Source organism: Bemisia tabaci, chromosome 9, assembly GCF_918797505.1.
Source record: "Bemisia tabaci chromosome 9, PGI_BMITA_v3".
Taxonomy (NCBI): domain Eukaryota; kingdom Metazoa; phylum Arthropoda; class Insecta; order Hemiptera; family Aleyrodidae; genus Bemisia; species Bemisia tabaci.
The window spans coordinates 36,469,932-36,493,049 of record NC_092801.1 but is presented as its reverse complement, the minus strand read 5'-3'; the positions used below and the strand labels follow the sequence as shown (position 1 = coordinate 36,493,049).

Below are 23,118 nucleotides of genomic sequence, written 5' to 3'. Positions count from 1 at the left end.
TAGCTCCCGTAATTGAAAGGAGTCATAATGCACCTAAAATTTTTAGTTGATTCCCGAATTGTTAGTTAGAAAATTTAGAAAATTAAGTTGGAAAATTGATTAATCAGTCAACAGTTTCGTCGCTAACCACAAATCAATAACAAAAAAGTGAGGTTAGCATCCATGGTTACAGGAGAATCGTCTCCAAACGTAGCTTTTTTAATTTATTTATGATAGTTTCTTAAAATTTGCATGAATCCAAGTTGTTTCAAGTGCTTTTCATTTTTTTCGTCGTGACTGTGAAGTTTTAATCTTACCAAGATGCCGCGGATTATGATCAAAGGGGGTGTTTGGAGAAACACCGAGGTTTGTACTTACGGTTGAATTTCTTACAGTAGCTTTGACACAGAGCTCTATATTTTCTATGGATTAGCACATACAGAAGCTTTTAAAGCACTATCGCAGTACTTTGCATATGAGTCGCAATTGTGGCTCTCACTGAGACCCTCAAGGACAGCTTGGCGACATGTTCCCGCACTGTTCAGATCCAATCCACACGGTAGAAGTATTGCACCACTAATTTTAACCGAGCTAGAGCAAGTTTCGGTGCATCCTTAAAGGACACTAATTACTGATGGGAAATTTTTTCCCAACTTCTAAATTTCCTGGTGTTGTGTCGCAGTACTCCTTTTGTGTGGATCGGGCTTTGCAAGTAGATTTGTCTGAATCATTTCAAGGCATTTAACCAATGGTTGTTGCTTAACAATATGAGCTGCCATTTCAGAGACTTGCAAGAAGCAGAGGGTACAGATTTCACGCTGAGATTTTCATACACCTATCGCCACCACATGTTAAGTGGTCATAAAACTTCATCATCTAATGGAGATGTTGCATGTGTGAGGAATTTGCGATTTGACTACACATCTCATGTAAAAGTTTGCGAGAAACATGATGGTGCCACTGGTTTTCTCTGAATTCAACTCCCAAGCGTTAAAATTGCTCTCAAGTTGAAGCCTATATGGAGGGGATATCCCACGCTATCCTGAGAATCCACCTCTATATTAAGACCAACTCTCTATGCAAAGATAGGGAGCAAATGCATTAGTGGTGATGCCGTGTTTTCAGTTTTAGAGTCTCCAAGTAAAGTGGCAGTACTGTCAATGTACATTTGCACCCTATCTTTGCATGGAGAGTTCGTTTTGATGTAGAGGTGGACTCTCGGGATAGCATGATCCCCTCCTTTTTTGCCTCAACTTGAGAGCTTTTTTTGATCTTGGAAGATGATATCAAAGAAAACCAGTGGCACTATTACGTTTCTCGCAAACTTTTACATCAGAATCAACAGTAAATCGCAAATTCCTCACACATGCAACATCTCCATTCTTGCTGCACCTAAGAAGATTTTGGTTTTACTCTCAATTTGTATTTTTTTCTCTCAATCCAAGTTTCAAAGGATAGAAATTCTAAGTGTAGTGGATATATCCAAATTAAGTTAGACCCAATAAGTACGTTGGCCAAAATAATCTAATTTTGGGTAAATCAGATCTCATGCTCTTTTTTGCCCATTCACAAAAATATTAAAGTAACACTGAAACGTGATCTAAAATAATCTAGTTTAGGGTAAGATAAATGTCATATTTTTTATCGCCTACCTACTCACAAATTTATTTGATGCTTTTCTCCGTCTTAGGATGAAATCCTCAAAGCCGCGGTCATGAAATATGGCAAAAACCAGTGGTCCAGAATAGCATCTCTTCTCCATCGCAAATCAGCAAAACAGTGCAAAGCTCGTTGGTTTGAGTGGCTGGACCCGAGTATCAAAAAAACAGAATGGAGCAGGGAGGAAGACGAAAAACTCCTCCATCTTGCCAAACTCATGCCAACCCAGTGGCGCACAATTTCACCCATCATAGGAAGGACCGCCGCTCAATGTCTAGAGCGCTACGAGTATCTCTTGGACCAGGCTCAAAAGAAAGAGGAAGGAGAAGACATGGTGGACGACCCTCGGAAGCTGAAACCGGGAGAAATCGATCCGAATCCGGAAACCAAACCGGCTCGTCCGGATCCAAAAGACATGGACGAGGATGAGCTTGAAATGTTGTCTGAGGCCCGAGCTAGGTATGTATCGATTATTTTGCCTTATTGGTTGAAAATATCCCTAAAAAGTACTGCAGGAAAACAAAGTGTGAAAATAACAATGAGGCAAATTCAGGGGTTGAATTTCTGGCTGATTGTTGAAAGTGATAGACGAAGCTGTAGACAAAGAAGACAAAAAAGATATGGAGGGATCCTAATGGTGGTAGTGGATGGTTGCAGTGAACAAAGAAGGTAGATAATAGACCAACTAATGACAACCCACAAGAGACCCTATAGTTAGTCCATCATTTTCTCCCTTATTTTACAGGAACCTACTATTCCAATCAATAGGATGGCTCCATACTCCCTATGTCTTCTTTGTCTATCGCTTTGTCTTTCCATTTCAACAATCAGCCATGTACTGCCTTTGAACAGAATTATTCTCATGATACTTAAAACAAAGAGGCATTTTGATCCTCAAGATACACACCCTCACAAGCATTTTTAAGCTTTCCAGTCATGCAATATTGAATCAAGGAAACTCTATTAGCAAAACGCACAATAAGATATGGAAAACTATCAATTAGTGAAATATACATAGATTAAACATCCTGAATGATGCTGATCTCATTTTTACTAAATGCAATTTTTTCCTTTCAAGGTTGGCAAACACACAAGGCAAAAAAGCCAAGCGCAAAGCTCGAGAGAAGCAGTTGGAAGAAGCCAGACGATTGGCAGCAGTGCAAAAGCGAAGGGAGTTGCGGGCTGCAGGAATTGATCTCGCTCCTCGACACAAACGCAAACGAGGAGTCGACTACAATGCAGAGATTCCCTTTGAAATGCGCCCTGCTGCAGGTTTTTACGACACATCCAATGAAGTCATCGATCCTTTGGCTCCTGATTTTTCTCGACTGCGTCAGCAAGATCTAGACGGAGAGCAGCGCAGTGAGCGTGAAGAGCGAGAAAGGAAGCGGGACAAACAGAAGCTCAAAGAACGCAAAGAAAATGATGTACCATACGGCATGTTACAAAATCAAGAGCCAATTCGCAAGAGGAGTAAACTTGTATTACCAGAGCCTCAAATTTCAGATCAAGAGCTCCAACAGGTAAATTTGTTCAATAGTTTTGGGTGGTTTTGTCAGAGCAAAAGGCAAACTGTCGTTTCCCTTAGAGAAGAATGTAACTGCCTTTTAACATTGTGGAAACTCTACTAAAAAATTGTATTTTTACTAGAAAATTCTTGGCAAAATTCTAACTGAAAATTCCACCGACCCTTCCTCTCAAAAATCAACTGAATTTTGGACAGAAATTTGGTGGTCATGTTTCAGTAAAAAATTGAATAGTTTGAGTCAATGTTATAACCTTGAAATGTAATAACATTTTTTTTGTGGTAGTGCAGCGAAGCTGTATAGACTCTAGGTTTCGTTGGAGGCTAAAAACTGTCCACACTTTCAGGCTTAGTCCCCGATGATAATTTTAGGTGAAGGAACTCAGAAATTTTCTACACCGTATAGAAGTCAATGTAGGAAAGAATGCCTAGAAATTATATTATAAGTTCAGACCATAATGTATCTGAACTCTCTCGCCTATTTTACGTGGTGTTAGAATTCAGATTTCCTGCCTGTTTGCGACCAGAGTGTAAACGTTAAGAAATTAATGATGTTGGCATGATTTTGAATGAAATACTCATTATTGTGAATATTCAAAGCCTGAAGATGGTACATAATAATTAGAGGGGAGTTTTAAACCCCCCCCCCCCCCAGCAGGTAGCGGGAGCTACTTGTTATTTGAAATATTAAATTTAAAATTCTTCCAATAGAAAAAAAGATAGAAAAGAATGAAAAGAAAAAAAAAAGAAAAATGGGGGGGGGGGGGGAAATGTCTACACTAAGATACAAATTTTATTTTTTATTTGATGTTCTACTATTTGAATACATCCCTCATTTGTGTTACCCCTCATTAAGGCAATAGACAAAAACAAGATATGGACTAATACTTTTCGTTTCATGTTTCCTTTTCAAAGTTTTTGTTTAAAATGATTTGCACAAATGCATGGATCTTATTCTGTGCAAAATGTTTAATATTAAGGACCATAAATTGGCTATTATTTTGTAATTAGGAACCACAACTTCTGGCTCAGTTAGAAACAATGTATGCGTATGCACTAATAGTTTCCCTATGCACGTAAGTGTTTTCACACATGAACCAGAAATTGTAGTCTCCAATTGCAAAATGTAGTTCATTTCACAGTGTGGATACTTGAAAACATTTGAAAGTTCTCTGAATGTCGATAAAAATCATCAAAACTTAATTTGCTTTTTTTAAAATTTCAGGTTGTCAAGTTGGGAAGGGCAAGTGAAGTTGCGAGGGAAGCAGTTGCGGAAGGTGGCAACACTGTTTCCGATTCACTTCTGGAGGATTACTCGCTGACGCCAGCGACAATACGGGGCTCCCAGACCCCACTGCGAACACCACTTACCTCAGCACCAGCAAGTGACAGGGTGCTTCAGGAAGCGCAGAATATTCTATCTTTAACAAACACGCCACAGAGCATGCGAGGGAAAGGCCAATATGCCACTCCCACTCCAGTCAGAGACAAATTGAACATCAATCCAGAAGAAACATTCGAGACTCAGGTGTGTATTAAAGCTGTCTTTTTTTGGGGTTTGCAGCTTGGATAGAGAAAAATGCTTTATTTTCAAGGAACGCTACTTTCATACCCATTTCAGTCTGAAATTTTAAAGGAAGTTTTGTGGAAAAGGGGCATTTTGCATCATCAGATGGAATACATTTAAAATTTTTAAAAGTTGTAGGGTAGGTGGGGGTAAAAGGCCGCATTTTTCCGTTTCGGCCGTCTGTAGGCCGCCGTATCGCGTGAAAATTTCTGGAATGTGGTAAAATATGTGCTAAATACCCTTAGGCACAAAATGGCACACTTTCCAGAATTTTAAAAGCATTTTCGAATTTTTTATGAATTTTTTTCAAAAATTTCGTTAGTGCGGCCTTTTGCCCCAAAAATGGGGAAAGAGGCCGCACTTCCGGAAAAATTCGTAAAAATTTCGAAAATGCATTCAAAATTCTGGAAAGTGTGCCATTTCATGCCTAAGGGTCTATAGTTGATATTTTACCACATTTCCAGAATTTCCATGCGATACGGCGGCTGACAGACGGCCGCAACGGAAAAGTGTGACCTTTTGCCTCCACCTACCCTAAATTTTAGGATCTTTGGTAATTATCAATAATATTTAGTAAAATATGTAGTAAAAGATTTAGTATTGGTAATATTAGTTGATAGATTAAGTATTATAGTCTGTCCCAGATACGAAGAGCCCTGGAAAATCGGAATAATTTGCACGATGTAGAAGCAAGGTATCGTTCGTTCTATTGATACCCGTCTAATCACCGAGCCAACCCCGCACCGCACAGAGGGCTGGTTACGAGCTCCGCGGCGCGGCGGCGCCTTGCGTCGGGAATCCGCTCCTGGGTCCCGGGGAAAACCGGCCTCGTGCATCGCCTATCCTGGTCTGGAGATGCGGAAGGGAGTATGCGTTGCCTCAAGGTGGCTTGCGACCCTCTGTGCGACGCATGTGAGAGGCGACGAGATGACAGGTGACGAGGGTCGAGGCACCCCAACCCGCCAAATAGTGCTAATTACTCTGATTTTCCAGGGCTCTTCGTATCTGGGACAGACTATAGTGCTATTTTAGTGAAGACCGCATGCGGCCTTTTGCCCCATTGGACCTGCGGCTTTTTGCCCCATTTGATGACGTAGGTAACCATAACCTCAAAATTCTAAGACAAGGCCATTAGCTGAAAAGTGACGAGGGGATATTTAAACCATCCTTATCATTGTTCGAACTGCAGCTCGTCCGAATTTTTCTATCAATTATAAAACTTGAAATTGACCAAAATAAAACTGGAAAAATCGATTTTTTTTCACGAAAAATCAACTCTCCTCATATTTTCGAGGGAACGCGTCCGTTCGGTCCGAAACTTCGTCAACACAACAGCACCACCACTACCAACATAACTGACACGGTCCCGGTGCCAACCTAAAAAAATTTCGGGAAAAAAGTCCGGTGCGGCCTTTTTCCCCGTGCGGCCTTTTACCCCCACCTACCCTAATTAGTGACAAATTGTGTCTAAGAAAAAAAGCAAGTAAAAAAGTAATTCCAATTTACATTTGAATACTCACCTTAGTTCTATTTCAGTCACAAAATATCACCCCTAAGTATGCAAAGTCTCTAAAATGGTTATGAATAATAATTTGCACCAAGGCATTCATCTGATACCGCAAGAACATCATAAAAAGATTTTTGGAGGTGGTGAGCCTCAAAATTATTACATTTTGCAACCTACACTTTTTACCCTATACAAATTATTAAAATGAGTCTAACTGCATTTCGCCTTACCTAATCCCTGAAGAAATCAAACAAACTGACTAACACAGCACCTTGAAACTTTCTGTGGATTTTACTTAAACTCATAAAATATCAAGTTTCTAGTAAAACTTAGTATCAGTCCAAAAGATTAAACGTCTGTTGTAGTTATGCTGTTTCTGGTTTAATCCATCCAAATTCTATATTGATGGCAAAAGTGTAAAACCACATATTTCCATTGTGATGCTTCAAAATTTCCGCTTTTGTGTTATTTTTTCAAATAAGCCAACCTTATAGCTTGAAATGGAGAGTTTGCATGCAAATTTTTTATTGCTTCATCTGAAAGTGCTTAACCCATTGACTTAAAATGACGGCTCCCAGCCGTCATCGCAGCGCTGGGCCAGCTCTAAAATGACGGCTCAGAGCCGTCCGCTGATTGTTTGCGTTACTTCGGCAATTCTCCGGTAGATTGCGTTCTCATCAATGTTTATATGAGTAAGTGTGGCCTCCCTATGACTTATTGTGTACGGTAATTTCTTGTTTTGTTACGGTATTTTCATATTACTGTGCGTTTGCACTTGAAATAACCTCAAAATTTTCTGATTTTCCCTGATTTTGCGATTTTGACAGCTATAAACCACATATAAAAATCATTGTGTTCAAAGTTTTCACCATTATTCTCAAACGTTGTATTGTGAATGCTTATTTTGTCAATTTTCACCCTTTGAGAAATAATTTCTGGATTATTTTGAAGTGTTCAAAGTTGCTGATTTTCGCCAAATTAAATCGTACTTTCTGGCCCGGCAGGGTTAAATTAAATCATAAGTCAATGGGTTAAAGAGCTGATTTTACAGTATTTTTTATAATTTTTTTCTGATGTGGGAAATAGTATAAAAATAGATTCAAAAAAGAGAAAATGCACTGCCTAGTGACGTCATCTGGCGGCATTTCCCATTTAAACACATGTATTTTTACAGATTAGATCATTTTGTCATATCTTCTGCAATAATTGTTCGATTCATGAACCAAGGGTATCCTAGTGTTCAGTTCACTCAGTAGTTTCCACTTAAACACGAAACTCATCAAATTTCAGACACCTGCAAATTCCCTATTTATACACATTATATGCTGCTGCTAACATAGTAGAAAAATCAAGGAATTTTTAGAGAAATCATGCAAACTATTTTTTTAAAGGAAACACGAAGTCTGACAGGAAGTCTGCAATGTCTGTAAGGGAGATATGCTGTTTCCCATTTTAGCCATCAATATTCCCTCAGGGATGAATAAATTCCTCAATTGTACAGCTTCATCATCAATTTATTTTCAAGTTCCTCTCAAATATTTTCTTACATTTTGCAGGTGAAAGAGCAGTTGAAAGCCAGTTTGAGCACTCTACCAGCACCTTTAAATGACTATGAAATCGTTGTACCAGAGGACGAAGAAAGCGGAGAAACCCCAGCGGAAAATGAAGAAAACGTTGAAGATCAAGCAGACATTGACGCCAAAGCCTTGGCCACCATGCAATTACAAAGTGCGTCCAAACTTACCCTCTTCTTAAAAATTGTGTTGAATGCAAAAGTTATAAAATGTGTATCTCCAATCGCCATGTAGCAAGTCTGTCTTCATTTTTTTAAGGAAACTAAGCAACAGCTTCTCTTTAAAGTTTTTACATATTACATTATTTTCTATGAAGAACGAATGAAATGTACTTGGTTATTTTCAATCGGCGCATTTAGAAATCCTTTTTTTTTTCACCTAAGCCATCGATATGTGACAGTCTTTGAGGAAAAAGCCTCATTAATATCTCCTTGAAATTTTCTGTACATATCCTTAAATAAAGGAAATTTTCTGAAAATATCAAAGAGAAAAGTTAATTGGTTTAGTTAGAGGATAAAACATGAGAGGCGCTTTGCAGCGTTGCAAGCGGAGTTACGTATTTTTGGACTTGAGCAATTGACATGAATAACACCAATCTCAAATCCTAGATCACAGATGAATTCATTGCAAGAGTAATTAAATGAATAAAAAATCAGAATCTCAATCGTTCAAGTATGTTTCAAAGTAACAAACCCATCATAGAGCATGTTTTCCTTTACTATCTGAGAAATTTCAAATACCGAGTCATGGCTATGGGAAATTTTAAAAATCTATGCTATTACAGTTGGAATAATTTTATTTGGGACTTAATGAGCATTGAATTTCTGAATCAGCACTGAGGACAAAATGTAACAATCATTAAAAGCCTTAAATTTCTATTTCTGGTTCTACTGATGGTGTCAAAAACATTACTCATTTTCTTTTCCTTCCTCTTTGCAGGAGAGCTAGAGCTAAAAAGTAGATCTCAAGTAATACAAAGGAGTCTTCCAAGACCGCCGGACGTCAACATTGTTCTGAGACCTCAAAATGTTGAACCTCCCTTAACGGACCTACAGAAGGTTAGTATTTCGATATTTGTAAGATAGTCAGAATCCAAGATCAAATGCTGAATAAGTGCTACTGTATCTAAGTTTTCTGCACTGCACTGCCGTACTTAGGAAGAACGCTGCATGAGCCTTTAGATGTCGCCAAATTTTCTCCCATAACTTATGCAATTTTACCGCAAGCTATCCAATTGGGGATATCGGGTTCGACGCACCCGCGGAGCTGAGTCATGTGTAGGCTGCCCCCTTCTGGGGCCGCATAAGATCGGGTGCCTCGAGGGCTGAGCGAGACGTAGCTGGTCTGCCCTCCCTGCCCTCCAAGTTCTCGGCTCCAGAGCCCTGCCGTGGGGTTGTCGCAGGGTTTGGCGCAAGCTGGGCCTAGGCTCTCCTCCTACGCCCTTGACTCCGGGTACAATGATGGCTTCGGCAGATCGGTTCCGGAGGATGGGGGGACCCTCCCTTTAAGTGGGGGGGCCTGAGGGGCGCCGGCTAAACCGGGGCCGGGGTCGGGGACTGCCGTTCGAAGAGTGCCTTAGGGACGTCCGACGGGAGGATAGAGCGTCCGATGGGCCACACTTGCACGGGGTGTGGCCTAGAGGGGTCGTTTAGTGGGTACGGAACACAGCGGCGTGCTTCACCCCCACATAACCGGGTCTTCCCATCTCACAGCGGTCGGGTCGGTTAGGAGTCGCTTCGGCGGCTCTTCACCGGCTGATGGTCGTTGCCGTCCCGGTATTCGGTGGGCCCTTTTCATGAGGGGCGTCTTGGCGACCCTCATGATGGGGGCACTGTAGCGAATTTTTCCCCTCATCACAAAAAAAAAAAAAAAAAAAGAAAACTTATGCAATTTCAGAGAAATCTGTAAATATTTTTCCCCAAATTTTTGAGAGAATTTTATTCGCGATCAAATCTAAATTTTCTAAAAGTTTCAAGAGAAAATATTCATAATACATGCATTTAGTGGGACGTCACATCTCGATTTAATTTCAATACCTCGAAAGTCGAAATGTGCCCCAACAAACGAACACAACGTTCATCCGAAGACTAAGTTTTATGTCGCGAGCTTATTAAATTATCAATTCTTGTGAATGTGGTCTCAAACGTTTTGAAAAATGACTAGCTTTCATAATTTGACAGTCCCACGGATTAATGTTTTAGTTTTAGGCTAGTTTTAGCATTCTTTCATCGATTTTCGTTTTGGAGGTTATGTTTGTTTGTTGGGGCACATTTCGACTATCGAGATATTGAACCAACAATATCGCTCCGTAACGTCACCACTTAATGCATCTATTCTCCGCAAAATGAGCATTTTATCAAATTCAATTTGGCAACTTTTAAATATTTACACGCTGTCTTTTCTCTAACCAAGTAGTGTAGATATGATACACTGAGATATGAGCCTCTGAGTAGTCTCAAAATTCCCTCTCCTTTCTCTTTTCCTCATCAATTTTTTTCACTGTTTACAGGCAGAAGAACTGATAAAACGAGAGATGATTACGATGCTGCACTATGATGCCCTCCAAAACCCTGTTCCATCTGAAAAGAAGCAGTCGAATGTTGTGTCCCAAGCGCAACACCTTGCCTATCTAGAGCAACATCCGTATCAACCAGTTCCTCTAGAGGATATTGAAGAAGTATGGCCGATAATTTAATTTACTTTTCATCTTTTTTCTCTAATTTTTGTTCAAATATCTAATTACGAACAAATTAAGGGGTCATCAATGACCCTGCATTCTAAATTCTCCTTCCTGTGAGACCCCGAAAAATAGCATCAGTGACCATACTACATATTTGTTTTTTTAAAAAAAAGGCTACTTCTGTTCACTTAAGAGACAACGGATTAACCGTATTACTCTGTGAGACATTGTTTACCTATGCTGTCATATGTCACAAGGTTCATCACACCATGCATTTGCGATCGCGGCAGTAAGCTGAGGCAATATTTCTGTATTCATGGATTAAATCCATCAATCGAGTTCTGATTTTGGCTCATATATCCGTAACGGGTCCTCCAGAGCAATTGTCCACCTTGTACGATGGTTATTATTTCTTTATATCTATGTTTAAAATTTGAGGTGGGATAATGGCGGCTTCTCAAGAGCAACGAGGTAGGCGATCTTTTGCACCAACGAACAGAAAACTGATGGCGAAAAATAGCCAATGAAAACCTCCCAAAAAAAAGAATTTGCCTAAAAACGGATTTTCGTGGTTCTGCGCAGATTTACCAGTCAGACACGACATCTCAAAGTGGAAAAAAACTCGCTGAAAGTGAATTTTAGAAATCAACACAACTTGACGTAGAGACATGATTGGCTAAAAAATACAACGGTTTTTGATACATCGGAAAATCTACCAAAAATCGGAGACTGGGCGAAACGCTCAAGGTCGCAGAGGTATAGGGAATCCCATAGCGAAAGCAACGGAACGATTGTAATATCATGGGGAACTCCGTTCCCATGACAAAAAAAAAGCAATAACAATGAAAAGTCTTTTGATTGGAGAAAAAATGATTTCCTTTTTTTGTGCCTGCTAATACGAGTAAAAACCCCGTCTATATTAGATTACATAGAAACTCGTGGACTCATAATGATTTTAAGGCAATGATAATTAAGGTGATCATGTTGGTATGTAAAGTATGTATTACTCTCATGTTTTTCCAGCCGTCTTCACCCAGTATGTTTTTTCCTGTCGTTGCGCCATAAACTTGAATTTAAAAAAAATAATTGATAACCTGTTTTTCACCCCTTAAATTATGTTTTGGCCTGAAAATATCATGAAATATTCTTACAATATGATTATTTTATTTTTTCCCCAAAAAGAAAAAAAATTGTATAGTTGACAAATTTTCAGGAGTCATTATATATGTGTTTTCTGCTCTGACAATAAATTTTTCCTTTTTCAGGCCAAAAAATTGCTAGCTGAAGAAATGAATGTTGTGAAACAAGGAATGGGACATGGAGATTTATCAATCGATGCATTCTCACAAGTCTGGGAAGAGTGTCTTAGTCAGGTAATAATTATTGCCTGTTGTCCATGATTCAAGTCTCTAACAGATCAGAGACCCTTTCGGAGGGGATTCTTTCAGATTGTCAACTAGCCATCAAGGCTAGGGGTGTTCAAACGAATTCTTGCATCTATCGATATCGCCTCTTATTGAAACTGGGGACAGTATTGACAGTGGCGATGATATTGTTGACAGCTGGCCTTATCGGATTTTTGAGAGCTCGCACTCAATGCATTGTTGCCCCGTGCGTTGGTTTATCAGATTGCCTGGCGCAGGGGCGCGTGAAATAGATGTACAAATGGCAACAGCTTATTTTCGTCAGCCCCGAAAATTCTGATCGCTATTGGCAAGAGCGCTCTTATCGTGACTTTTTCTTAACGGAACTGCTTTGGTAGCTTACCAACAACCGATAGAACAGCCCTAATAAAGGCATGTACCAATCGCTAAATCTAAAAACTGAGAATCTTCATTGCATTTTTTACTCTACTTTTTCCAAGAAAGCCTTCCCTGCAAGTTTGTGTCATTTTTTAAGGATAAATGAAGAAAATTTCAAAAGAAACTGTCTGTTAGTTTTCCTTTAAAAAAATTAAACTTGTGCAAAGACTTAAAACCTTGCAGTCAGAGGTACGCCGTTTTGTACTTTAACCATGGATATGCTGTGAGTTCCCAAAAATGCAAAATTGAGTTATAGAACTATAGCCCAGAAGAGTGCCCTACGGAGGCAAAAACTAGGCAATGTCTGATGTAGTTAGATTGATTCATTTAAATCCATCCATTTATTCTTAATTAGACCTAAGAGAAGTTGAGTTTAGCGATTCTAACTTTCAAAACAAATACCAACTTATCCAGTCACAAAGTTTTTTTTAATAACTGATCACAACAATTTTTTTTTCTAATTTTAGGTCTTGTATCTGCCGAATCAAGGGCGGTACACGAGAGCAAATTTAGCAAGTAAGAAAGACAGGTTAGAATCCCTTGAAAAGCGGCTAGAACAGAATCGGAATCACATGACAAAAGAAGCTAGGCGGGCGTCAAAAATGGAGAAAAAGCTTAAAATTCTACTTGGAGGATATCAGGTAAGTTATCAAAATTTGTCTCAACCAAAAAGACCTTTGAAAGTTATTCTTTCTGATTGAAAATACTTCTTTATTGGAGAAAATGTTGAATAAAACGAACAATTTGATGTTCAAGACTTCATAAAATGGAAGTACATAACTTTTAAAATTGTTTTACAAATATTTCAGATGACATTACTTTCACCAACTCCATGTTATAATAAACACATAAATGCTATTACATTTTATTAGAGATCACTATTTAATGAGGAAATTGAATTTTAAAATAGCTTCTCAAAATGTATATCCAAAATTTGTAAAGTCCGTAATCTATTTTTCATTGTCGCTCTCTCTGAGATTTACTTTTTTTAAATGAAACTTTCAGGGGAATTAGAGAATCTGTTTAATGGGTTCAAGGACTTCTTCACATTTTCTCTCCAAGTATTTAACTCTTATGACACTATAAAGTGTCACAATGTATTGTACTCGACAAAAAAAATGCCCCTGTTTCGCAAATTATTTTTTTAACTTGTACACCATCCCAGAAAGGATAAATGTATAACTCAGCGTAATTTTTTCAGACAAGAGCCTCAGCTTTAATGAAGCAAATCCACGACTTGAACGAAGAAGCTGAGCGAGCCCGCATTGAATTATCAACTTTCAAGTTCCTGCTCAAGCAAGAAGCTGCAGCAATCCCACGTAGATTAGAGGTAAGTGTTTTCTGCATTACAAATAGATTTAAAGCTAAGTCTTATGGCGCGGTAGTATCATTTACTTATGATTCTCAGAATATTTTATTTCAAAGATAGGATGGCAGGATTTGTTGAAACAGTTTGATGGCCAAATTGTGAAACCTCGTATCTGCGTTTGCTATGTTGCTTCCTGTCATACTCCTCTTTTTTCCCTAGAAAACTAGTCATCGTAATTTCAAGTAAACTTTCCTGAATTTGCCCCGCTGTAAGCAAAATATTTTGTGTAAAAGTCTAGCTTTGAAGTTTGTTTGTTTCTCTTCAAAAAAATACAGTAGGAGCAGACATTTGGAACACTGCAATGGAGGTACATGATTTTGCAATTTGGTCATGGAGTGACATTTCAACTAATTTTTTTTAAATCCTTCATTGAAGAAATTTTTCTCAGAAAGGTTTACTTCATTTCTCTCCAAGAGCAACCTGTTATTCTTGATAGAATGAAATAAATTAATCAATTTTAAAAAATCTTTACTCCTACAGTAAGGCAAAAATTTATATTCATTCTGTTAACTTATTTACTTAAAATTTAGTGGCATATGCGGACGTCCATAGAATTAGCAAACAGTATGGTGAAAATCAGGCCAAAATCACAAACTTTGAATACCTGTACATAATCCTAATACTATTTGAGCCATGATCAAAATTCTAGTCAATGGTTGTGACACACTTTAACTGGAAACAGTAGCAAACTCCCATAGTTGCAGTAGCTTTCAGTTCGCTTATTTAATACCATCATTATCATGGAAATTAGAGATCGAAACGATTTTAGGTCTGTTCAAACTAAACTGTGTCAAGAGAGTAAAGACCGATTTTGCTAAGTAGTTGGTGGGTATGATCTGTCCTGCTGCTCATTTTCATGCTGATAAATGATGCACACCATCTTTTAGAAAAGTACAGAAAAAATGAAACTGAGGCATAGAATCTCCGTCCCTTTCAGTTCTGGTGCAGCGCTGTGAGTGCTGTGACGATGAGTCTGTGAGTGAATGGATTAAATATTCCATGGAAAAAAAAGGGAAAGGGTTTCAAGGCAAAATGCCTTTTCTAAAATTAATTTTCATAAGTTTCGGTTTGTGTTGCTTCATTTATTGAAGTATTTGTTCTCTTTTTCAGTCTCTGACAGAGGATGTAAATCGACAGCAGCAAAGAGAAAAATCTCTTCAGGCTAAGTATGGAGAGCTGCAGGCAATCATCGAGGACATCAAACAGAAACAAAAAGCCTAAACTTCACAACCGACGAATTCTTATTCAAATGTAATTTTGTAGAGCACGACCTGTAAAAATTATTGTAAATATGTACAATAGCCTTCCAAAGAATCATTTGCATTTCATCAATAAATCATAAGTTTGTTTCTAGCAAATTATGTTTTGCTTTTAGTCTCTAGATTTTTCCTAGCCCTTTTTCCTTCTCGTCTATAGAGTTGTTCAGAATGTTCAGAAAAGAATGAACGTGAAAAATATTCAAGTCCATACTTTTATGAGGACTTAGATTTCAATTGACAGAGCTGAAAATTTTCCATCATTTGCACTTCATTTTTTAAAATAGAAAACTGACCCATGCTGTCGAATTAAAGATGAAAACCACGTGAACATTCAAATGTTGCCAAACATATATTGATGAAGCATTTATTTTAGAGGAAAACTATGCATAATCTTCCTTGACTTTATTTAATTTTTAGATTGAAGTGCAAACAAAAATATCTCTAAAATCGGATGAAAAATTTCAAAATTTTCCCATTAACTTCGGCTTTTATCTAGGGAAAGACAACTGTCAATAATCAAGAGAAATGCAGCTTGCTGCTATTTGATTATGTTTTCTGCGACTCGTCCCCCCCCCCCCCTTCCATACACGCCGAGGAAAAGATTAACATTAATTATTTCTTCTCAAGCAGTTATTAGTGTGTAATACAGGTATCAAATATGAACACTGATACTTTTTCACCTATTTTATCCACTTATGACTTGACTGATAATTTAATTTCCTCGATCATTTGAAAATGCCACCTTTAATTGGTTAGGGTGTTTAGAATTTGGGCAATTTTACATCAAATTTAAAATCAGCGACTTAAAAAACGTACGACAATGTTCTTCCATGACCTTTCAGCCATTAACTAACTTATTTCTTCTTTCGAGTTCTGGACCATAGGTTAGGTGCCCCATAGTGGTAGTTTGCCTCCTTTCTAGCAACTATTTTAACCCTTTAGAGCTCAAATTGAGTACCCCATGAATTGAAGGAATTCTGAGTCTGGGACCCTGTGACTTACCAATCTCATTGAGAACGCCATAAAATTGCGCCTTCACCGAAAATACACTTCGACTGTGAGCAACTATTTTAACTTCCCGGAGATCAATTTGCATACCCGATGAATTGAAGGAATTTTGAGTCTGGGACTCTGCGACTTACTAGTCTCATGGGGGACGCTACAAAATGCGCCTTCGCCGAAAGTATGCTTCGACTGTAAGCAACTATTTTAACTTCCCGGAGATCAAATTGCATAGCCGGTGAACTGAAGGAGTTTTGAGTCCGGGGATCTGTAGCCGAGCAATCTCGTTGAAGCGCCGCGCCGCAAAATTGCGCCTTCAATGAGAACTTGCCTCCACCATGAGCAATTATTTTAACTTCCGGAAATCAAATTGCGTATTCGCTATTCACGATGAAAAAAGCCACGGTCATTTCATGCTCCAGCAGAAAATATTCACGTAAAGTTATAACTCTATCAGACATCCGAAAAAATCGTTCATTCACCTTGTTAGACGCTACCGACCGGATAAAATTGGCATGGGGAAATTAAAAGGATTCTGAAGTATAACCGGAAAAACTTCGGTATCAAAGAGACATTATGTAAAGTCTTCTCGTCCATGATACAGGAGTATTCCTAACTATTTTTGCTGCTGACTCTGAAAACGACCTTGGCTTTTTCATGGCGGATAGATTCTCTTTGCAGGAATGGACGTTATTACCTCGAACGAAGAGGATCTGGTCACATTGAGGAGAATGAAGAACATCGATGGCTAAAGTGCGAAAAAACGTAAGTATCCTCCGTTTGCGACGCTGCAGACTTCCTGTCATACTTTCCCTGGTAAAAATTGGCAGTACCTAGAATCTGTGTTTCAAAATACCTTAGACCTACAGCCGGCTGTAAGATTTCCAATAGCTTCTATAGACGGCAACACAATTTCTTATAGCCTTTTATAGCCGATGGCGATTAAGCAACAGCCTGGCGATAAAGTGTATGCTAAACTTCACTAATTACGGATGCTAGGACTTATAGTGAGTTTTTGGACTAACGCTCTCTTTTTGGGCCGTGGTATCTTGATTTATTTTGCGAGGAAAGCTCCGTACTTTCGAAGGATGCCTTAGTCCAGGCGCCTGGTAAGTCTACCTGGAATTTTGGGTACACAGCGATGTTTTTGGCTTACTTATGTTTTTTGGGTCGCTAAATCCAAATCTGAAGTTTCCTACCGCGTATCTGGTGAGCATTTTCCGCCATTTTGAAAAAATGGCCTAAAAAGGCCTTTTTTTTTTCGTTTTTTTTTTTTTTTTTTATATAGCGGCTACGCATGAGAAAAAGTCCCGGATTCAGTTAACGTTTTGAATAGCTGACATAATTTGGAAGAAAATGGTATATGAATATGCTAGGTTTGCTCAAAAATTGAGGAACCTCGGATCTCCGAACTTTGGAACGCTTCAGAACTTGGCTGACCGCGGCGAGCCGGATCGCGCGTTGACGGTTGCGCCGCGAAAACGTGAATGGGCGCGATGTTCAAGATGCTATATCTTCCTCAATTTTTTAGCAAACCTAGCATAATTTTATACCATATTCTTCCAAATTATGTCAGCTATTCAAAACATTAACTAAATCCGGGACTTTTTCTCATGCGTAGCCGCTATATAAAAAAAAAACCGCAAAAAAAGGCCTTTTTAGGCTATTTTTTCAAAATGGCGGAAAATGCTCACCAGATACGCGGTAGGAAACTTCAGATTCGGATTCAGCGACCCAAAAAACATAAAGTAAGCCAAAAAAATCGCTGTGTACCCGAAATTCCAGGTAGCCTCATTTTTAGCTACCAGGCGCCTGGACTATAAAGGCATCGAAAAAGTACTGCATTTTTTCTGCGTTTGAGGAACTGAGTTTTTAGTACATGTACTGAAGAAGGGGTGCAAAATTGCTTAAAATTTGCCGGCCAATTTTTGTTGACGCCTATCTATGCGACGCACACGCAAGTATCCAGATTTGGAAAGTCGGCAGTTTCGAAACGCCTTCAAATGTGGCGTGATACCTCACGCGTTCCGGAGAGTACGTATAGTTGTATCATTGCGCCTTAGCAATGCGATTTAAGATTGATATTAAATCAGCCTCCACGCTGCGGCCTTGTCAGAGTTCCTTTACCGCTGTTGCAGTTTTGACCGTAAAGTTAGTGCTCAAGGTAGGCTTGTATTTCCTGAAAAGATAATATTTTAGAAGGATTAAAAATAAACATGCGCAAGAAGAAATATAACTAAAAAATATCGACTCAATTTAACAATGAACATAAAGGCATCGAAAAAGTACTGCATTTTTTCTTGCTTTTGAGGAAACTGAATTTTTAGTACATGTACTGAAGAAGGGCTGCAAAAGTGCTAAATATTTGCCGGCCAGTTTTGGTTGACGCCTATCTATGCGACGCACACGCAAGTATCCTGATTTGGAAAGTTGGCAGTTTCGAAAACGCCTTCAAATGTGGCGTGATACCTCACGCGTTCCGGAGAGTACGTATAGTTGTATCATTGCGCCTTACCAATGCGATTTAAGATTGATATTAAATCAGCCTCCACGCTTGCGGCCTTGTCCGTGTTCCTTTACCACTGTTGCAGTGTTGACCGTAAAGTTTAAGTGTGCTCAAGGTAGGCTTGTATTTCGTGAATAGATAATATTTTAGAAGGATTAAAAATAAACAAGCGCAGGAAGAAATATAACAGAGTAATATCGACTGAATTTAACAATCAACATAATAGTCCAGGCGCCTGGTAAGTCTACCTGGAATTTTGGGTACACAGCGATGTTTTTGGCTTACTTTATGTTTTTTGGGTCGCTAAATCCAAATCTGAAGTTTCCTACCGCGTATCTGGTGAGCATTTTCCGCCATTTTGAAAAAAATGGCCTAAAAAGGCCTTTTTTTGCGGTTTTTTTTTTTATATAGCGGCTACGCATGAGAAAAAGTCCCGGATTCAGTTAACGTTTTGAATAGCTGACATAATTTGGAAGAAAATGGTATATGAATATGCTAGGTTTGCTCAAAAATTGAGGAACCTCGGATCTCCGAACTTTGGAACGCTTCAGAACTTGGCTGACCGCGGCGAGCCGGATCGCGCGTTGACGGTTGCGCCGCGAAAACGTGAATGGGCGCGATGTTCAAGATGCTATATCTTCCTCAATTTTTTAGCAAACCTAGCATAATTTTATACCATATTCTTCCAAATTATTTCAGCTATTCAAAACGTTAACTGAATCCGGGACTTTTTCTCATGCGTAGCCGCTATATAAAAAAAACCCGCAAAAAAGGCCTTTTTAGGCTATTTTTTCAAAATGGCGGAAAATGCTCACCAGATACGCGGTAGGAAACTTCAGATTCGGATTCAGCGACCCAAAAAACATAAAGTAGCCAAAAAAATCGCTGTGTACCCGAAATTCCAGGTAGCCTCATTTTTAGCTACCAGGCGCCTGGACTACCTGCTTTTCCTAATAAGTTGGAGCGCCTTCAATTTCGTATGATACTGTGCAACACCTCTGTGGTGAAATAGTTGCTTGAGGCGCCGTGGCACGCTGCGGCGTGGCCGGCGCATTGGCTTCTGCAAACCTAAGTGGATACTTCAAGCATCGCGCAATGCGTGAAGTATCCCTGTTAGGTTTGTAGGCGCTAGTGCGCCGACGCTCCGCTTTGTGTTATGCTCTAATATTTAATCTCGTGGAGTCAGCGTTTTTCAACTCATGACTTTGAAATGTTTGCATACTCTGTATGGATTATTCTTATTGTAATTGATGAAAAAAAAAATATGTCGTAAAGGAAAAAATAATGTGCGTTTTGTAAATATTAAGATGATTCCGTACAAACTTAAGGATTTACAAAGCACACGAATTTCTACACAATTTCTCATAGCATTTTATAGCCGATGGCGAAAAAGTAACAGCCAGGCGATAAAGTGTAAAGCCAATTTGTGTGATATTTCATCGCGTAATTTTTTATCGCTTCGTGTACCCAGCCCGGCCGTGTGATTTTTTCCACTTTCTACAGCCAGCTATATGATTTTCTATCGCCTTCCTTCAGTCGGCTGTAAGAACTCCTATGGTATTTTGAAACGGAGCTTCTATCCCAATTTTTACCAGGGTTATTTTCTGCCTGGAAAACTAGTCAACATAACTTTTTGAAAATTACCTTAATTTTTCTCATCTACTAGCCTAGAATATTCTGTATAAATTTAAAGCTGTAAGTTGACTTTGTTCCTTTTCGAAAGGGAAAATAAATTAGGAGCAGCGACGAAAAAAGAGTTTGATGCGCAGAACGAGAATCTAGTGCGGCGTACCAGAATTTTTTAGTTATAAACTGACGTCACGTACTGGTTTATGCCGCGCACCAAACAAGTTTGGTAAGCGGCACGATTCATCTCGTTTACACCATCATCCACGGCAAATCATTCCGAGCTGTTACAAAAATGGCCGTTGCGTTGAGGTATCAACTACAAAGGTTTCGGACCCTTTTTCGGGTGCGTCAATTTAAAAGTCCCCGCTTTAATTTAAATGATTATTCTATTTTCCCGCTTCTTGGGTTGATAGTGCTGCTATCTTTAATAATTGATGTTTTTGCTATGAACAGTAAGTAAGGCAGGTTGTTGTTGGTCTGGATTGTTATCAGTGTCTTCGTCATCAAAACATGCCAATATTCTTTCTTGTATCTCTTTGACTTTAAACATTTAATTCTAATTTCACCCTATCTCATGTTTACTCTAGTATTCAACAGTTTGTTACATTACTTTTCCTAACATCGTGTCTTATGTGTGGAAAACCGCGATCGTACCAAACCGAAGTTCCGGCCATTACCAAGTTCATATCACTCAGATCCCTCACAATACATAATATCGGTAGTTTTTAGCATGTTTATTCGTTAAATATAATTACAATCAAGGATATATTTATCTTGAACATGTTCGAACCTAATTGGTTTTGTGATGCCGTGAAGTTTTGAAGCTACTCTAGCTCCTAAGTGCACTTGCCCACAATGTCGACCGAGACCTTAATCTCTTTGATTGTTTGTTTTCAAAGTAAGATTACTTTGTGCTTTTTCCATTTCCTAGTTGTCTAGAAGTTTTCATTTTATAATCTTTTCAAACGAAATTTTACTTCGCTTTTCCCTTGTCCACCTCTGAGAATGTTAAATACCAGGGCAAGATGTTGATGGATGCATGATACGCTAGATTGCCTGGGTACCATGATTTACTTGATAATTTTCCTATTTCATCTAAAACTCTCTTATACCCATGAAAATTCAATGTTTTGTGCTTAGAACTACAGAGAGATACATCAATGCACCAAAATATGTGCTCAACCGGAGAAATTCTTTAAACGCTTTTCTTCTATGATTTGGGATTTCCTGAGCGACTGCGCTAAACAGTTTCAAGGCTAATAAGGATACTTATTCCTCTCTCTATTAATCGTTAATTTGTAAATAGAAACTGTCGGTCTTGGCTTTAGATTGAATGATGAAAAATACCACCCTTACTCACCATCTTGTGCCCCTGAGTAACATTTTACATGGTTACCTTATCAATATTCATTACCTACTTTAACGCTCCAAGTAATCGCTTACAACCAGCTTCTATTCTGTACCCTGTGATTTTTGTGATTTCCTATTACTCGAAAGTTCTTGATCAATGATTGCTAAATGGCTAGTGTAAAACATCAGGTTGACAGCTTTTCTCTTGTGAGTTAGAGTTAGCATTACTCAAAATCAGTGTTTCTTATGTTTTCCTTATTCATCCTTCATATCCACCGTGCTCATGAACATAGGTTTTTTTAAACCATTACCTTTCTTGAAATCTGATTCTTAAAGTAAATGTGTCAGTCTACTGGACATTTTACTAAAAAATCAGTTCACAGAAATTATCATCGTTATGGATCTACCTACATTGAAATTCTTTGTACCCAACTGCTGTCAGATCTTACTACTGGATTTTTCAAATTGTGAAGCCTGAAGGTGAGTATCTGCTATTAAGCATCTTAAACTGTATCTTTTCTTCAAAAATGTGACATATATTCTATTAGCCAAAGTGTAAAATCACGTATCTCCATTATGAAATGAGATCCGAGAATGTTAGTATTTGTTCCGCCTGGCTGATTGAGATTCATAAACATTCCGCGAGGCGCAGCACCGCGCAGCGCTGTACCAAACGAGTTTCGTGGCGCGCGCCATTCGAATTGGTGGCCGCCACTAGGCAGCTCCGTACAGCACCTCAAACGGGTACCTACCACACCAGTTTCGTATAGCGCGTTATATCATTTTTTTCAGTGCAGGCGGTTTGAAACATCGCAATGAAGATACGTGGTTTTGCATTTTAGCCATTGACATTATATACCCCCGGCTTCCCTCGGTTACTCCAGGATGGTGCGCGCTTATACTATTTTGGGAGGAATGATGTTAAACAAGGTTGTTCAAATTTTAGCAATGTAAAATCTATATTTATATATTTCACACTGAACTCCGCTCTGATTTTAATCAATCAATTTCATTTGTACGCTTTTGATTGATAGGTTCTATGAAAAAATTTATTTTGCCCAAAATCTCTAAGCTCTCTCTTTGGTACCCAATAATGATTGCGTAACTGTTTCATTCACTAGTTGAAGCTGGCAACATTGCAATACTCGTAGAATAGTCAAATCAATTATGCGTGCATTAACAATTCAACACACTCTGCATGTCACGCGTAGGAAACTATTGCTAGTTTTTTGACGCTAGCCTTTTGTTGCCACCACAAACTTTAACAGTCTTTTCATTTTTTTGAAGTAAGAAAAGGAGCATACTCAGAAAAATGGATATCTGTAGAAAAATGAAGTGGTTTCAAGGAGAAAAATTGAAAATTAAAGAGAAGTAATTTCGATCAATGATTGATGTATGATTCTAGCGTATTGCTTAGGTACGTCCGTACTGTGATGACATGCAAAACGACGAACAGAAATTCTCAATTGTTGCCGATTTTAACGGCAATATTGATGTTTTAACCGATGTTCAACGTCTCATGCCAGTCGGTTCAACAAGTTATTATGGATGGCCAAAGTGGAAAACCACGTGTTTCCATTTGCGGCATCGCAGACTTTCGGTCTCACCTTTTCTCCTTGAAAAATCAGTCAACTCAATTTTTTGAAAACTTCCTTGAATCCTCTATGTTAACAGAATATTCTGCATAAATTTCAAAATATAAAATATGTA

The 23,118-nt window shown here is 38.7% G+C and overlaps 1 protein-coding gene across 1 annotated transcript; it reads left to right on the top strand.

Moving 5' to 3' along the window:
- Window positions 1–132: 132 nt before the first annotated feature.
- Cdc5 (cell division cycle protein 21) lies at window positions 133–15,020 on the top strand. The gene is made up of 11 exons (XM_019050000.2): window positions 133–345; window positions 1,670–2,097; window positions 2,717–3,161; window positions 4,389–4,691; window positions 7,794–7,965; window positions 8,751–8,869; window positions 10,321–10,488; window positions 11,757–11,864; window positions 12,761–12,934; window positions 13,495–13,623; window positions 14,773–15,020. The coding sequence occupies exons 1-11, from the start codon at window positions 301–303 to the stop codon at window positions 14,881–14,883; spliced, it is 2,202 nt and encodes a 733-aa protein (XP_018905545.2). The 5' UTR covers window positions 133–300; the 3' UTR covers window positions 14,884–15,020.
- The last annotated feature ends 8,098 nt before the right edge of the window (window positions 15,021–23,118 follow it).

What these genes read in the sequence shown, in the direction of transcription:
- Cdc5 (XM_019050000.2), top strand. Translation starts at nt 301, where the DNA reads ATGCCGCGGATTATGATCAAAGGGGGTGTTTGGAGAAACACCGAG. An exon ending in GTGTTTGGAGAAACACCGAG is followed by an intron (nt 346 to 1,669) that starts GTTTGTACTTAC and finishes TCTCCGTCTTAG; the next exon opens with GATGAAATCCTCAAAGCCGC. An exon ending in TTGTCTGAGGCCCGAGCTAG is followed by an intron (nt 2,098 to 2,716) that starts GTATGTATCGAT and finishes TTTCCTTTCAAG; the next exon opens with GTTGGCAAACACACAAGGCA.